This window comes from Peromyscus leucopus, chromosome 3 (genome assembly GCF_004664715.2).
Source record: "Peromyscus leucopus breed LL Stock chromosome 3, UCI_PerLeu_2.1, whole genome shotgun sequence".
Classification (NCBI taxonomy): domain Eukaryota; kingdom Metazoa; phylum Chordata; class Mammalia; order Rodentia; family Cricetidae; genus Peromyscus; species Peromyscus leucopus.
The window spans coordinates 99,154,954-99,172,437 of record NC_051065.1 but is presented as its reverse complement, the minus strand read 5'-3'; the positions used below and the strand labels follow the sequence as shown (position 1 = coordinate 99,172,437).

Genomic DNA, 17,484 nt, shown 5'->3' with positions numbered 1-17,484 from the left:
GAGAACCCTTTCTTGGCGGGGCAGGAAGGGAGGATTCAATCCAAGCAGCTGTGCACCAGCCTTCCAAACTTGTGTGAACATTTGTGGAAAAGACTGAAAATTCCCTGACTTGCATCTTCTGCCTCCCCAGACAGCCCTAAGTAATAAACTTTCCCTCTGAATAAAGCCCTGCAAAGTCCTCCCAGCCCCTTCAAAGCCAAAATAGAGTAGCATGACCTGGGATCTGCCTACCAAGGGACATCCAGGTTGCTTTTGACCGGAAAGCCTTGACACTGGACAATGTTTAAAGGATGTTGTAGTTTCCAGCTATGATGCTTCAAAGCTTAAATCTGGCCTTCCTGACTCTTGTCTGGGTTACTTCTACTCTTCTAAAGTTTCAAATAGCTTCAAAAGACTCAGCTGAACAATTACTGAATTCTTGGACCTTCCACTGATAGACACTGTTGGACTAGCTGGACCACAGCCTGTAAGCCATTCTAATAATCCCATATATAGTCTTTCTACCAATTCTGTACCCCTAAAGTAGTGGTTCTCAACCTTCTTAGTGCCGTGATCCTTTAATACAGTTCTCATGTTGTGGTGACCCCCAACTATGGTTTATTTTTGTTGCTACTCCGTAATGATAACAATTATTTTTGTTGCTATTTCATAACTCATTTTGCTACTATTTTATTAAACATAATGTAAACATTTGTTTTTCAATGGTCTCCACGACCCTTCCCCAAAGAGGTTGTGACCCACAGGCTGAAAACCCCTGTTCTAAAGAACCCTCCTGACTAAATACCCTGAGCATGTTGGTAATTCTACAATGACAAGTGGCTGATTGGGCTGGGGAGGGTTTTAAGGATACAGGAGTACTTGAATTCAAGGTAAGAAAATTAGTGAATCTAGCCTCCATCCCCTTTCCCAGGAATGTACATAAGATCTGGAGTCCCATGAGCATCCCAGGATGGAGAATGCTCATTTCTGTCCGGGGTGGATCTGCACTAGATATAGGGATTTGTTCTTTGGAACAAGGCTCTGGTATTATATTTGGTTTCATTTAGGAACTTCTCCTTCCTAAGCTTTAAGAAAGTAGATACTAAATGGTATGCAAAGACAACCCTCCAAATTTAAACTATAATCAAAATCTACAGAACCTGCAAAGATCTCATTTCCACATTTAAATAAAAGCATGCTAACACACTTCAAAGCCATTTTTACTTTCAATATAGTTTATTCTGATGAAGTTACAAAAGTAGATACAAAATACTTTTTTAAAAAGTACAGTTAACGACTTAGAAAAATAGAATAAAGCCCTAAAGGTTTAAAAATACAACAAATTTTTTTCCCATGAGGAATATTTTAAGTTATTTTAGATGGTAACCAAGACTACCTTATGCAAATGATTTTTGCTGCAGACCAACACAGAACGCTGTTCTATAAGCAGCCTGTAGCACACTGGTCATCCATTTGGCTCTACTTGTTTGATATACTCTGATGAGAGAATTGTGAATTTCAATGCAGCTGCCACGTGTGTGCTCCAAAGCCCCTCAGAGCCCAGCATCAAAATTGAATATAAAAACAGGAAGACCAAAAGACCCCTTTCCTTCTTTGCCGAACTCAAGACCTCAGGAGGAGAGAACATGACTGCTGGAGAGGTGCTCAGCAGCCCATGTCCAGGCTGGCACTGTTCAGGCCAGGGCTCCATACTGATGGGCGGCTCCCACAGACAGCACAGGAGCCCTGGCACCAGGACTGGAACCACACCTGTAAGGCCGACACTCTTCGGGCCTGATTTGTTTATGCTTCTGAGGTAATGACGTCATGTCTGAGAAGCTCTACTACTGTATGATCTTAGGGCTTAGAGAGAAGCCAAGAGAACAGGAAACCTCAGCGCCAGGACTGTGCCTGGGCCTTTGCTGCAAGTCGTGAACACAGACCTGCAGTTCTCCAGTGAGCAGTCGTGTGAACTCGAGTTCTGCAGGCCAGGGTAGAAGAACTTAGCTAACTGGCTGCTGGTAAGTCACGAGTCAGTCAGCAGAACAACGGTAGAGTGGCTGTCAACACAAAACTACTACAATGAAGTGTGATTTTTTTTTTTTTAAATCTGTGTATCATTGTCCAAGTTTTTTAAAGTCCTGGAAATTAAAGCACCACAGGGCTAAGGCGGAATTCAGCAGGCAACTGGAAGCCACTGCAACTGAGTCTAGGGAGCAGTCAGCACAACTGACTCCTCCTGGGGTGGGGGCAGGGAGTAGGCAGAAAACCCAGGACAGACTGATTTCTTCAGATGTTATGAAAGCGTCTCTAGTCACAGCAGGAAGACGCCACCCTCCTGCTCCCATGCTCTGCCTCAGAGGTGAGCTAACAGCACAATGTGTACATACTGCTGGTTAAGGCAGGTTGGTCTGGGAGTCTGGCACTGCTTTCGTTTAAAAAGACAGAAGGAAAAATGGAGTGGGCGGGGACACACAAGGAGACACTCCAGTCTCAACTACCAAGGGGTTTGTGTTTTGTCCCACTGGAGCTGCCTCCGTGTCTTAGCATTTACCCATCTGGAGCGCAATCTCGGAGAGGAGCGCAATCTCGGAGAGGGCATCTCTGTCTCTGAAATGTGTGCAGAGGAAAGAAAAACCTTTGATTTGAGGGTGCCAGATATCCTAAAAATGATTGCGCCTTGGTTGATAAAGAGAATTTCACTTCAGCAAATCAAAGTAAATGGAGTCTGTGGTTGAGGGGTGATGCTTTTTGGGGGCATCTAGAAGCCTGCATCCTGTCTGCAGGTGACTGACACTTGCAGCAGCTGGCATACGGACCTTTGCATACACCTGGGTTAGGAGGTGTTTCCAAGCTGTCTTTGTCTCTAAACCGTTATCCCACCTTGAATTCCTCTAATGGTGATGTGTGGTTTCAGCGAAAATAAGACAAAACTTCTTTAAAATTCTAAGCATACTTAAGAACATACTAAAATGAGTCATTAAAACTGGAGTTTCTAAGGAATTCTTTCTTGTATAGTTTAGTGGAGTCAAAAATAACAAAACCCTCATCACCTCTAACCTTTATAAAGCCATGCAGGAGGGCAGTGAGCACTTAGTCCCAGCCCTGACACACAGAATGCTGATACACTACAGCACTGCCCTTCAGACAAGTGTCCAGGATACTTAGGATGCCATGTACACCTGAGGAGGCAACCAGAACTGACTAGATCTGAGGACCTAATGAAAAGCAGGCACCTTCCTCAATAAAGGAGCCTTTTATCCTGATAGGATGAGGAAATTTTCAAGTTTTGATACAAAGACAAAGGAGAGAACCTCTAGAGCTCAACGCAGCCTTTGTATAGTAACAGAATGAAGCAAGGCTGCTGTCAACTCACTTCCCGGCTGGATCTCCAGCTCTCCCTCGAACAGGCAGCAGGGAGACCTGCAGTCACACACCCTCAAGCTACTTTTCCCTTATTGCCATAACGTCTGCATTTCTACACATAAATGTAAGTTTCAAGTTGCAATAAAAACATGGAATCGTTTAGGAAATAAGTATTCTAAATACTTTTTTTTCTACTGTCCTCTCCAGAACTTCAAGGCCTCACGAATTATCAATGAAAATAGTGGCTTTGAGGCCCAAGTCTGTCACAGTTTTTTGGAAGTTTCTTGATCTCTGCCAAAATCTAAGTGAAGAGTTTCAAGAGGAGAACCTGCATGCTGCCATCAGAGGACACAGACTACATCCATTATACACCCCCATCTAGACAGACAACGACACAACCCCCAAAATTAAAAAGTCACTTAAAAATAACTTTGGTTAATCTCATGCCACATATGCCTGTGATTTAAGCCTTGTGGGTTTTGCAAAACAAACTTTTTTCAGCAAGTTTACCATGTAGCCCAGGCTAGCCTCCAATGTGCTATCCTCCTGCCTCTTCCTCCACAGTATCAGGTAACAGACATGCACCATCATGCCTGGCTAAAAATATATATATATATACTCTTATCTATAAACACCAGCACACAGACACGAACCTAATAGGCTATCTAAGGTGAAACATAAGCTCTAAATGGCTGAGATTTAGAAATGGAACACCATTTCAATTTGTAAAGTGAAGCAAAACTGATCTGTGTTAAGAAATTTGTTCTAGAAACTAATAAGTTACTGCTGAAAATCCTTAATGTCCATTATGTTGTCACATGGAAAAACTCAATTTCTTTCTTTCTTTCTTTCTTTTTTTTTTTTCAAGACAGGGTTTCTCTGTGTAATTTTAGTGCCTGTCCTGGAACTCACTCTGTAGCCCAGGTTGGCCTCAAACTCACAGAGATCCACCTGCCTCTGCTTCCCAAGTGCTGGGATTAAAGGCATGTGCCACCACTGCGCGGCTTCAATCACTTTCTTGAACAAAAGATCAGCAACAAACTACAGGCTAACCTAAGGTTACAACAGAGGACACTAAAGGACAGGTGGCCACACAGCACCTCCAATCTGGCTGTGCCATACAGGTCTTTGTTCTGAAGCTATCTGGCCAACCTACCTCTGGGACAATTTTCTCTGCAGACAACAATGGGTCTTTTGATCCTGCGTTCTTATAGTCAGTATCACTAGTCCGCACCAGACAGCAATGAGAGAGTGCTAGCGGTAGATAGAGCGAGAGGGCAACTGTGTTCTAGAAGAAACATTTATCTGTCTTTAGATCCAAGCTTCTCAATTAATTCCTGAAGTGGTGCCAACTCACGCCTATCAATCAGATTAAACTCCTGGAAAGAGAAGAAAAGTAAAATGTAATAATGAACCAACATTGAAACTCTCACATGTCAACAATGTCTGGTGACCCTTAAGATCATCAGGTGTGACTGGTCTCCAGAAAGACCAAGACACAACTCATGACTTTATTAGTGTTGAGACATGGGGCTCCCTTCCTAACCTGATTCTGGGGGGTGAAAGGAACTGTAGCTATGAGTGTTAAACACTAAAATGAAATACACAAGTGTATATACAATGACCTAAAAATTACAAACTAAACCTCTGCTAACGGCCACCTCTTGAGAAGTCTACTTTTACACACACACAAAAACAATCTCAGAAGGAAAAAAAAACCATTAAGTGTGGTATACCCTTTGCAATACACACAGAACCATAATACACAATAATAAAAGCTACCAGGTTTCTTTACTTACTGTAAAGTGCTATTTTATATACAGAATTGCCCAGCTTTTTAAAGTTTTTTACTTTTATCTGTGTGTGTGTTTCCTGTATGTGTGGGGGTGTCTGAAGAGACCAGAAGTGGGTATCAGAGTCCCTGGAGCTCCCCCTGCAGGTGTTGGAAAATGAGCTCGGGTCTCTGCAAGAGCAGGAAGTGTCTTCACTGCGCAGCCGCCTGTCACTCACGCTCTTTTCTGGTTTCTTTGAAACAAGGTCTGGCTGGGATTACAGAGATGTGCATCATGCTCTGATAATTCTTTACTATCTTTTTCAAATAATATGAATTATTTTGACGGTTCCAAATTCTGAGTTAGTGCTCACAGGCCACAGACCTGGAAGAGCAAGGCAGCTGGACCTAAGAAGGATGCCGCCTTTCTTCCTTTTTTTTTTTTTTAAAGGTTTACTTACTTACTTTGGGTCTGTCTGTGAGCTTTTGTGAGTTTATGTGCTCCGCATGTGTGCCTGTGCCTGTGGAAGCTAGAGGATGCTGGATCCCTCACAGGGAGTTGTGAGCCTCCTGACAGGGATTCAAGGAACTGAACCCAGGTCCTCTGCAATAATTGTACATGGTCTTAACTGCTGAGCCATCTCTCCAGCCCAGAGACACAGTCCTTCTTTCTATACTGCTTCATGAATCGATGAAACAACAGAGAGAAGAAAACAAAGTTCGTACTCAGACGGGCTGCATCTACGAATAAGACAGTGTTCTTACTGTTATCAAGGTCCAAGTCCAAGACCCTGAGATCAATCTGGCTCACCTACCTGAACAAAGAAAATAAAGTGCTTAAAGGAGGTGTTGAGGTGGGCCTCCTCTTGCAGCTGCATCACGGAGTCAAAGTGCTGGTGGTAAATATGGGCGTAAACCCTGAAGAGACGCTTCAGGATAGTCTTTGCCACAGACATGAAGTTTTTGGGAAACGGGACACCTGTAATTGAATGCACACCTATCAATCATCAAATGAGACAGCAGCGAGTTTTGATACTACACATAAGCTTAAGCTCTCCCAAGTCGACTTCAAAGGACTGTAAGCAAAGCAAACACAACCTGAGTATTTTTCCCCGCTCCACACTGACTGCCTACAGCAGAAGACACAGGTAGAGACTGCTGATCACAATTCAAATTCACATGTTAGTTGTTTAAAATCAGTTTCTCCCTAAGATGAAGTGCAGTAAGAATAAGCATCACTTTCGTCATTTGTAACAGGAAAAAAAAGTTAGGAATGGAAATTTTCCTAAACAAAATAAATGACAGCCCTCAAGTTGGCAGAGAGCATCTCATCTTCTACATCACTCTGGAATGTAAAAGTAGTCTTCATCTTCCTAGAGCCCAAAAAGGGGTGATCCTTCCTGAAACAGAAGGCAGGGACCTCATTCCTTCTCAGAGAAAAGAAATACCTCTTGAGAGAAAAACTGGGAGGTGTGGGGACCTCTTGAAGCAGTAGTCATGGGACAACTGGCTACAATCCTGACAAGTTTGGCTGATGACACCAAAGTCCTTTAGCAAAGGGACTGGAGTGCCAGAGAGCCGGCACTGGCTCCACAACCCACCACTGAGAAGCACCAAGAAGGCGTTTGCCTGCAGGGCATGTGGTGCTTGTCTCTAATTCAAGGCAGACAGGTGGATCTGTGGGAGGCCATGGACTCCAGTGAGTCTCAGGCTTGACAAGAAGTCAGTTTCAAAAAGCAGTTCCTCAGAACCATGAAAAACAAAACACCTTTCAACCTCTCAGAAAACGGAGGCTTCTAACAGCATTCCTCCTGTGCATCTTACTTTTTTTCTTTAGCCAGCCCTTAAAAGCTTGATATTTAAGGGTTGGGGATTTAGCTCAGTGGTAGAGCGCTTGCCTAGCAAGCGCAAGGCCCTGTATCCGATCCTCAGTTCCAAAGATAGATAGATAGATATTTAATAAGTTGTGCTTATTTTAGTTGTATTCCCAACCCCTAGTCTTAGCTAAACTGAGTTTTCAAACATTACACTGGAGCTTATGTGCTGTTTCCCTGGACAGAATCTTAATATGAAATTCTAAAATGGCAGGTTTTAAAAATCAAATCTTTTCTCTTAAAATTCCTACCTTGCTAATGGTTTAGATATGCTGCTAAAAAAAAAAAAAAAAAGTTCTCACCAATAAGATGAAACTAGCAAAATTTACAACACTGATAATAGCCTAATGGGGAGAAAGAGGCAGGGGGAAGAGTCTAGAATTACTACAGTAGAAAGAGAAGCTGAGAAAAAAGGATTCTGGGGGCATGGTGATAAGATTTTATAACCTCAGCAAGTGGGAGGTAGAGATAGAAGGACTCAGTGTTCAAGGTCATTCTCAGCTACACAGTGAATTCAAGGCCAAACTGAGCTAAATGAGATCTTGCCTCATAAAAATAAAATCAAATGAAACTTAACGGAGTAAACATGTAAGCTGTTTTAATCTAAGTACTTTCTAAACTAAATTTAATAGAACATATTCAAGTGGAACCAATATGTAATAAAGTATCTGTGAGAAAGGAAATACAAGGTTTAGTAGAAGATTGTTAACAACGAACCAAGTCTAACAACTTTTTTCTTCTTTGAGACAAAGTCTCACTCTGTAGCACAGGCTAACCTTGAATTCCCAGCCATCCTCCAGTCTCAGCCTCTGGAATGTTGGGATTGCAGGTATGCTCTACCGTTTTCCCCAACACCAGCTTAAGTATAGAAACTTGACCTAGGGCCAGCAGGTTGGATGCCTGGATACCTGCCAAGCCTGATGACATGAGGGCAATCTCCAGGACTCACACGGTCGAAGGTGAGAACTGACCTCCCCAAGTTGTCCTCTGACTTTCACACTTTACAGTGCCACACAAGTTCACTCCCAGGCCCAGACACACTGGGCCATACAGAATACACAAAATAAAAAATGTCGGTTGTTGTTTTTTTTAATTGATCTAAATGTTTCTCCCAGAAGCACCTCTGCTTAGACTATGAAGAAGAGCACAAGCCAGGCAGTGGTGGCACACACCTTTAATCTCAGCACTAGGGAAGAAGAGGCAGACAGATCTCTGTGAGTTCGAGGCCAGCCTGGTCTACAGAGTGAGTTCCAGGCTTGTCTCAAAAAAACAAAAAAAAGCACAAGAATCTGGCAGCAGGCAGTGGTGGTGCACACCTTTAGTCCCAGCTCTCAGGAGGCAAAAGGTTCAATGCCAGCCTGGTGTACAGAGTGAGACAGGGCTACACAGAGAAACGCTGTCTCAAAAATCAAACAAACAACAACAACAAAAAATCTGGTAAGCAGCTGCTCAGATCCCCAGAACAACAAGCAGGCTAACATCATTCTTCAGTACAATATCAAAATCAAAACAGTAGCAAGCGAGAAATGTTCTCCTAGCAGAACATTTTAAAAAGAAATGGAGAAGTTGGGGTATAACTTAATGGTAAAGCATGTGATTAACCATGTGAGGGGCCCTGGGTCTGACCTCCAGCACCAAAAAAAAAGTAGTAACTTAGAGTCATCAAAAATTGACAATGGGAAAATATCTGCTAAAAACGGGCTGGTGAGATGGCTTAGCGGGTAAAGGCGCTTACTGCACAAGTCTGGAGATCCAGATTCCACCCCCAGACCCATGTAAAAGGAAAGAACCAATTCCACAAACTGTCCCTCTCTGGCCTTCACTTATGTATTGTGGTGCACACACACATGCACAATTTTTAAAGTAATTTTTTTAAAAATCTACACCTTTTTTTTTTTTTGAGATAAAGTCTCACTATATAGCCCTGGCTGACCTGGAACTCACAGAGATCTGTCTATGACAATCTTTGAATCCAATGCTAGGATTAAAAGTGTATACCATGACCAGCTAACATTTATTTTTACTTTGAGAAAATGCTTCTGTATTTTTATGAAGAACAAATAGAACAGACGTGAAGAACACTGGAAGGTGTGTACAGTTTCAGATTACCCTGTAAGGTTCCACAAGGTTTACAAGGTCCTAAAACATGGCAATTTGCTCTATACATGACTTAACTGAGGAAGGAAAGACACTCATATCAAACTGGAACAAACTGGCTAACTTTTTTTTAGAAAAAAAAAAAAAAAAACTTAAGTAGCATTCAGAATAAAAACCCTGACAGCCCAAAGATTAAAAAACAAAAAAACAGCTGCCAGGTGGTGGTGGCGCATGCCTTTAATCCCAGGACTCAGGAGTCAGAGCCAGGTGGATCTCTGTGATTTCCAGGCCAGCCTGGTCTACAGAGTAAGATCCAGGACAGGAACCAAAACTACAAAGAGAAACCCTGTCTCGAAAAACAAAATAACAAAAACAAATACAAACAAACAAAACTAAATAAAAAAACATAAGCAATGTCATTATCTAGAAATAAAGCCTTTCTCACTGTAACCAATGCAATTCGGAATTGTGAGCAGAGTTCAGGAACAGAACACGTGCCTAGCACACATGTGAGGCCCAGGCTTCAATCCTAGCACCACAAAAAGCAACAACAAAACCACCCACATTTTAAAAAAAATGAGCAAAATAAGAGAAGTGTATATAGCAAAACACTCTATAAATAAGACCAAAGGTGCCCTAGGGGAAAGAAACATACAGTTTACAGGACAAAGACCAATTATCTGTAACAGACAAAGGACATAACAGGACAGAAAAATGTAAATAAACCGAAAGTATTTAATTCTCTCATATTGGTGTGTGCGTGAGCACAGTGTCATGCATGTGCTTGCTATAAGGCACATGTGGGGGTCAGAGGACAACTTCCTTTCACCATGTGGGTCTCAGGGATCAAGCTCAGGCCACCAGGCTTGGTAGTAAGTGCCTATACTTAAAAAGATATATTTTTAAATGGACATTAAAATAAAAGTTTAGAGCCAGGTGGCAGTGATGGAGCACACCTTTAACCCCAGCACTCGGGAGGCAGAGCCAGGCGGATCTCTGTGAGTTCGAGGCCAGCCTGGTCTACAGAGCGAGTTCCAGGACAGCCAAGACTATATGGTAAAACCCTGTTTCAAACCAAACAAAGAAAACATGTAAAGGTGGAAGGACCAAATCCAAGAAGTTGTCTAACGTACACATATACACGTATATGCCATGGCACTCAAACCACACACACAAAATAATTATTTTAAAATATATCCAATTTAATCAAATTGGAAGAGATTAAAAAATAAGTATTAACTGGTATGAAAAAACACAATTGGGCATGCTGGGGGAATATACATGGGTACAAGCTTTTGGAGAGTGTGGCTTTCTCTGTTAAACTGATTTAAAGTCAGAACATTTAAAGATCACAGCCATCATTCAGAAAGAAAGGCAGTTAGTTCTACAATGATAACTTACCAATCTTCGAAGGGAAAAGGGTTTCATCATCAAGCTGATCCTGAACCCAAGTCATCAAATAGTCAATGTATTTTGGTGCAGAACACTTGATTGGCTTTTTAATATTAGTGCCATCTGCCCAATGGTATTCATACCTGCAGAGAACGACAAGAATGTGTTACTGACAGTTGTTAAATCTTAACACGCACAACCTGTAATCAAAGCAGGTTCACGTTCTGTCCACAGAAATTCTCCGAGAAGTTACGGGAAACCCTCAGCCTATTTTTATCTCAGCCTCTTTAAGATAGATACTTACTTCTGGTTGTGCAGCTACTATCATTAATTCAATACAGGTACCAGGAAAAATGAGCAACTATTAAAAGACTACCTAAAAATTTTTGTAAGAAATTAAACTCCAATCAAATAAAAAACAAACAAACAAATAAACCCACCAGACTTTCTGGATGAATCTAAGTGACATCTCTTTTAAAATGACAGAGTCAGTCTTGGCAGCAAGTGTCTTTACCCTCTCAGCCATCTTGCTGGCCCCTTACTCAAATTTCTATACATTTCCTCCTACAATTATAATTTATAAACAGTAAACACTGAGTGTTTATATACCAAAGTAGTTAACATAAGAGTTATTGCTGAGTAGTCAAGAACTCACAAACTGAATTATCTCTATACAAAGAAACAGGTAAGAACAGTATTATTTAATTCTTATCAATTATAAAAGAAAGAAACTCAAAAGCGTCTGTACCAGGCTAGATGCATACCTGGGACCTGCAGACATGACTGGGCAGCTTGCCTCAGTGCAGAATTCTGTAATGGTTCCATACAACATGTTGATCTGATTGAAGAAATCCACAGCTGCAAAGACAAGGACGTCACTCTAAGTATCTATGTAAACTATGATAAACCAAACACACCTCTCAGCCGAAGGAAAATGGACACTATCTTCTTTTTTGAAGTGGGTTCTATGTTGCCCAGACTAGTCTGGAACTCCTGGGCTCATGCAATCCTCCTGCCTCAGTTTCCCCAGCAACTGGGATTACAGGAGCATACTACCATGTCCAACTAACTTAAGCAAAACGCTGGAGCTGATTTTAACTTAATGGTAACTAATAAGTCACTGGAATACACTATTTGATTAGATCCAAGGAGTTGGAAGATTCCTAGCTTATCAATCTAAACTACATCCTATCATGTGTTATTATAGAACAAACTCAGTGAGAAGTTATAGGCTGTATCATACATTTCAAACATCTCCTTTAGCATCAGCATGTGACCACTCAAAAAGGATCTGGAATCAAGTCCTTAGTCTGGGTCTATGCGAACACAAGAGTTTAAAAGATGAATAACACAAGACTGAAGATGGGACCCACATGCCAACAGTAAGTGCTAGAAATTCAGAGAAAAAGCAACATCGGGAAGGACAGAGGTGGCCAGGGAGGACACTCCAAAGGAGCTTCCACTAGATCTGGAGGACAAGGAGGAAAGTGTGAGGGTAAACTTGACTGGGTGTGAAGAGAATCATTAAGACTTGGGAAGTTTTTCAAAATGCCATGTTCCTGTCTAAAGGAGTACTTGGGGGAAAAAATGAACTAGGGCTTTCCAAGTTTCTTCAAAAATGGATTAAGAGAAAAAAATTCTGTTTCATCAAAAACATTTTATAAAAGCTCTCTAACTTTCAAACTTTCCTCTGTTATATTTTATATTATTATTAGTATTAGTATTTTTAAGACAAGGTTTCTCTGTGCAGCCCTGGCTGTCCTGAAACTCAGAGGTCCAAAGATCCCCCTGCTTCTGCCTCCTAAGGACCGGGATTAAAGGTGCGTACCACTATGTCGGGCATCTTAGTTATATTTTAAAGAAAACAACATTAGGCCTAACCTCAATATTCTCACTAAAGAAGAGTACAGAAGATGACATTTCATAGGCATGTGTAAGCCTAGCAAGGGTTGGACCGCAGCTTTCACTCTCACCCTGAGGAGGGTGCAGCGGGGTTCTGCAGGGTCTCCACCGTGGTGTGAGAGTGGATGAGAAGCAGACATGAGGATCTAGCTAACTGTTAAGCCAAACAGTAAGAAAGACTCCCAAAGACTTACAATGCCATATTTCTCACTGAAACTTGTTCTGGAAAATTAAAATTTTGTTTAAATAAAAGTATTTGCTAACACAGGGTAGGGTTATTTTTAAATAAATTTAAAAGTAAATATTTTAATTTTTCTCAGTTTAAATTTCCCAAAGAGTAACATTAGATACACTGTACATAATTAAAAGTTTGACATGCTCAGTAATGTTTTTTTTTAATACCTATTTTCCCCCCACATGTAAAAGCAAAAAGCCTTTATTTCAAGCTCCGGAGCTTGGTCCCTGTGTCTGTCCGACACAGCAGTGAGAGCAGAGAGCCCCTCTAAGACCTATTTTTTACTAGGGGGAGAGGGAGTTCAGGTGCTGGTGGAGCCAGAGATGTTGGATCCTCCAGGACTGGAGTTACAGAGAGGCCTGATGTGGAGCTGGGAACTGGACTCTGGTCCTCTCCAAGAGCAGTATTAGCTCTCAAACATTGAGCAGTCTCTCCAGCCCTCCAGTAACTGTTCAGAGAATAAAGGGACTCTGGGAACAAAAGTGTTGTTTTGTTTTGTTTTTTAACTGTATTTGCACACACTCAAGTATGTGTGTATGTCCATATACATGAAGCTCAGAGGACAATCTCCAAGAGTCAATCCTCATCTTCCAACATGTAAGTTCTAGAGACTGAACTTGGCAACAAATATCTTTACCCGCTGAACCATCGCGACGGCCAGAGACCAAAAGGTTTGAATAGATGATTTAGAGCAGTTAAGCTTCAAAGAAAAATCTAAAACTGCAGGAGGCCAACACATGCCTTCAGAATTTGAGGTTTAATTTAAAAATATTTTAAATTATATGCATTTGTATCTGTGTATGGGTATATACATGACAGTCCAAGTGCCTGCAGAGGCCAGAAGAGATTGCTGGATCCTCGGGGGCTGTAACTGGAGTATAAAAAAAAAAAAGCAGATATGATCTGCCCTATGTGAGTGCTGGGAAACAAACTGAGTCTCTGCAGAACAGCATGCACTCTTAACCACAAACACATTTTTTCAGCCCAAACTCAATAATTTGAATAAAATTAAAAGCAGGGGTTTCCCTAAATAAGTAGTACTTTACATTGTTCAAACAACATATAAGCCTCTCACTTTGCATGTACATTTTTAGTTGACCTTACTCATTTCTTCACAATATTCTCCCCAAAAATCAGCCTAAAGCACTCAGCACTTCAAGTCTCTCCACTCAACCAACATTATCAAGTACTTTGACAAATAGTCTAAATGTATTTGTATTCATGGTTTTATAGATAGCTGTTATATCACAATAGTTATACCTATAAAAGAAAATTCATCCAATAAGATTTTAGCAAACTCTATCAATCAGCAAGTTTAACTAACGTTCTTAAAACTCACTGTTAACAGCAATCCATTCATTGAGGTCCTCTCCCTCTGGCAACATGACAGCTTGCCTCAGATTGCCACTTCCCAGAGTGGCTTCTGCATGTTTTAAGAGTTCGTACTGATGGGAGCCTTCAGGAATATTCTTCTTTGGTTTGAATGTTTTCGAAGAGCGGCTGCTGCTGTTGGGTTAAAAGTAAAAATGTATGAATTTTTAGGAAAGAAAGACTGGCAATTTGGGCTTATAAATGGCTCTGTTGGGGGGCTAGGAAGATGGCTAAGCCGCTAACATGTATTGCAAGCTGGGCGGTGGTGGCGCACACTTTTAATCCCAGCACTCGGGAGGCAGAGCCAGGTGGATCTCTGTGAGTTCCAGGCCAGCCTGGTCTATAGAGTAAATTCCAGGACAGGCACCAAAAACTACAGAGAAATCCTGTCTCAAAAAACAAAAACAAAAACAAAAAAAAAGAATGCAACACATCATTGCATCATTAAACAAATGTTCCATAGCATAAATAAATGTAACATATCTTCAACTAGTATTCCACAACAGGATCTGATGCCCTCTTCTGTCATCCACAGATTCGATACACATGCATAAATGCAGGCAAAACACTCATATACAAAAAGTAAAAATAAATATTAAGCCAGGCATAGTGACATACACCTTTAATCCCAGCACTCTAGAGGGAGAGGCAGGAAGATCTCTTTGAATTTGAAGCCAGCCTGGTCTACATAGTGAGTTCCAGGACAGCAAGAGCTACATAGTGAGACCCTGTTTCAAAGAAAGAAAAACTAACTAAATCTTTAAAAAATACAGTTATGCTTCAAATGACGGCATCAAGACAGCTAAATAATCCAGAGGATGGAAGAAACCATTTTTAAGTCACAGATGTGATAAGACACTAATATCCAAAAAACATGAAGAATTCTTACAACTCGAACCAAAAGGGCAGATGGACACAACCACTGCACCATATATACACATATGGAAATGTTACAGTGAAATGTACCCATTAATTTGTACAGTTAACAGGTGTTAACAAAATAAAAACAATCTGATTCTAAAGTAGGAAAAGGATCCCCAAAGACTTTCTTTATCCACAAGTAGCCTGAAAATACACAACGGTGCTTAATGTTTTTGGTCACTGGAAGAATGTAAATCAAGAGATTCCACTTCACACTGAGTATAACTATGCTAGACAGATGGGAATTGGAGTTTGAAAACTCCTATGTGGTGATATGTTGTGTACCCTAATAAAGCTTGCCAGAGGACAGAGCCAGCCCCTAGATTAAACACAGAGGTCAGGCAGTGGTGGCACACACCTTTAAACCTATCACTCGGGAGGCAGAGATCCATCCGGATCTCTGTGAGTTCAAAGCCACACTGGACTACATGAGATTGATCCAGTATAGAGCCAGGCAGTGGTGGCACACACCTTTAATCCCAGCACTTGAGATCTCATGCCTTTGCTTGGGAAGCACACACCTCTTTAATCCCAGGAATTAATATGGGAGGGCAGAGAAAGGTATAAAGGCACCAAGAAATAGGAACTCATCTCTTTAGACTGAGGATTTTGTAGAGGTAAGAACTAGTGGCTGGCTGTTCTGCTTCTCTGTTCTTTCAGCTTTCACCCTGATATCTGGCTCTGGGTTTTTTACTAAGAGACCATCTAAGATTCGAACACTCATACAATGAGGTAGGGATGTCAAATGCAGTGCAGAGCTTTAAAACACTTGTCAATGCCTCAGAAGACTAACATGTAACAATTCACTCTGAACACGCAGGCGATACCATCACACACACACATCCAAAAGCCCATAACCAGATGTTCACAGCAGCGTTATTCAGAATAGCCAAAGACCGCAAAAAACTAAGGTATCTATCATCTTAAGTTATAAATAAAGACTCACATTTACCTCACCTAGTTGAAGAGCTATAGACAGTCAGAAGGAAGAGGCAGTTTTTTTTTTCAGGGACAAGCTCAAATAGACTGTCTGTGATCAAGTGGTCACCTTTACACACCCAAGTACATACAGGCAACACTAACTGGATTCAGTAGGTATACATGTGTGTGTATGTGCACATAGATATGTGTGTACGTACACACACATAAATATACATACATATAAAACTATAGAAGAGAACATGAATTTGAAAGGGACAGGAAAGGACACTGGAGGAGCTAGTGGAGAAAGGAGTGGATATGATGGGGAAAAAAAAACCCACATCTATTAAGTTCTCAAAAAATAAAAACCTTTAAAAAGAAAAAAAAAATTCACATTTGGGGCCGAGATGAAAGCGCCCACCTTTAATCCCAGCACCGAGGCAGAGGCAGGTGGAACTCTGAATTCCAGGCCAGTCTGGACGACATGATGAGTTTCGGGCCAGCCTGGGCTACATCGTGAGCCCCCTCTCTCAAAAGAGGTCCACATTTAAAGCAGGCCTGTCCTGGTGGCCTAGGCTGTAATCCTGGCTACTTGGAAGGCTGAGGCAGGAGGAGGCCAGGTTCGAGGCCTGCCCGGGATGGGGGGGGGGGGATCACCTAATAAGGTGCCCGAGCCCAGCCTCTCCAGGAATCCTGTGTAAACCACGGAGAAGCTGCCCTTTCCTTTCTCAGCCTCGTCTAGACACAGAGGCACTACACATTTTCCTGCGCGAACCTTTACCGACGCGGCAGGCCGGGATCAGCCATACGTCCGGCTCCGCCCTCCGCTCGGCACCCTCCGCCGGGCCCTCACCAGGGGCCCCGCCGACCGACACCCGCCCCGCCCCGGCCCGGCCCGGCCCGGCCCACTCACAAGAGGAAGCTCATCCTCGCTAGCCCGACGGGCCGCGGCCCCCGCCCCAGTCAGACTCGGCGCCGCGGCGGGCACCGGGAAGCGGAGGGCGGTCCGCGGCGAAGCAGGGCCGCCGAAGCTTCAGAGCCCGGCCTTGGGGTCGGGGTCCAGCGGCCGCCGCGAACCAGCACACACCGCAGAGTCCGGCCGAGCTGCCTCCCACACTCCGGAGAGCCGAAATGCGGAACCAACACGATCTCGCGAGAGCAGGCTTCCTCCCGCCCCGCCGAGCCTCGCCCCGCCTCTAACTGAGCTCAGCCAATCAGTATTCCGCGGACCCGGGAAGGCGGTGGGCCGCTCGGCACGGCTGTCAACTATGCCCAGGGGCCTCTGCCAGCGGCACTTAGTGACTGTTTTGCCAGCTAGGACTTCATTCCTTCTTCTGCAGGAATCCCCTTCCAGCCACATCATCTGTTGATGGACACCTGGGTGGTTTCTACACGCATGCTGTAATGCTGCTGTGAATGTTCGCGTGCATGTTTTGTGTGGGGGAAGAGTATGTGGGCACCAGGTGACGCCGTGGTAGAATGATGAAAAGGAGGAGAAGGAAGATTGTGGGTACTTTTCCGCTCTAATTGCTGGGGGTTTTAAACCATTCGAACGTCGCTTGTCACATTAATGACATCAACTTTATTTTGTCAACTGGTTTTCTTTTTGTTTTTTTGTTTTGTTCCTTTGTTGAAGCAGAATATGACATATCCCA

The 17,484-nt window shown here is 42.6% G+C and overlaps 1 protein-coding gene across 1 annotated transcript; it reads right to left on the bottom strand.

Annotated features, from left to right (window-relative positions):
• Positions 1 to 2,040: 2,040 nt before the first annotated feature.
• On the bottom strand, positions 2,041 to 16,973 carry Mob1a (MOB kinase activator 1A). Its single transcript, XM_028871324.2, has 6 exons — positions 16,743 to 16,973; positions 13,956 to 14,122; positions 11,244 to 11,337; positions 10,489 to 10,622; positions 5,932 to 6,095; positions 2,041 to 4,724 (listed from the first exon to the last, which is right to left on the bottom strand). The coding sequence occupies exons 1-6, from the start codon at positions 16,754 to 16,756 to the stop codon at positions 4,647 to 4,649; spliced, it is 651 nt and encodes a 216-aa protein (XP_028727157.1). The 5' UTR covers positions 16,757 to 16,973; the 3' UTR covers positions 2,041 to 4,646.
• Between the last annotated feature and the right edge of the window lie 511 nt (positions 16,974 to 17,484).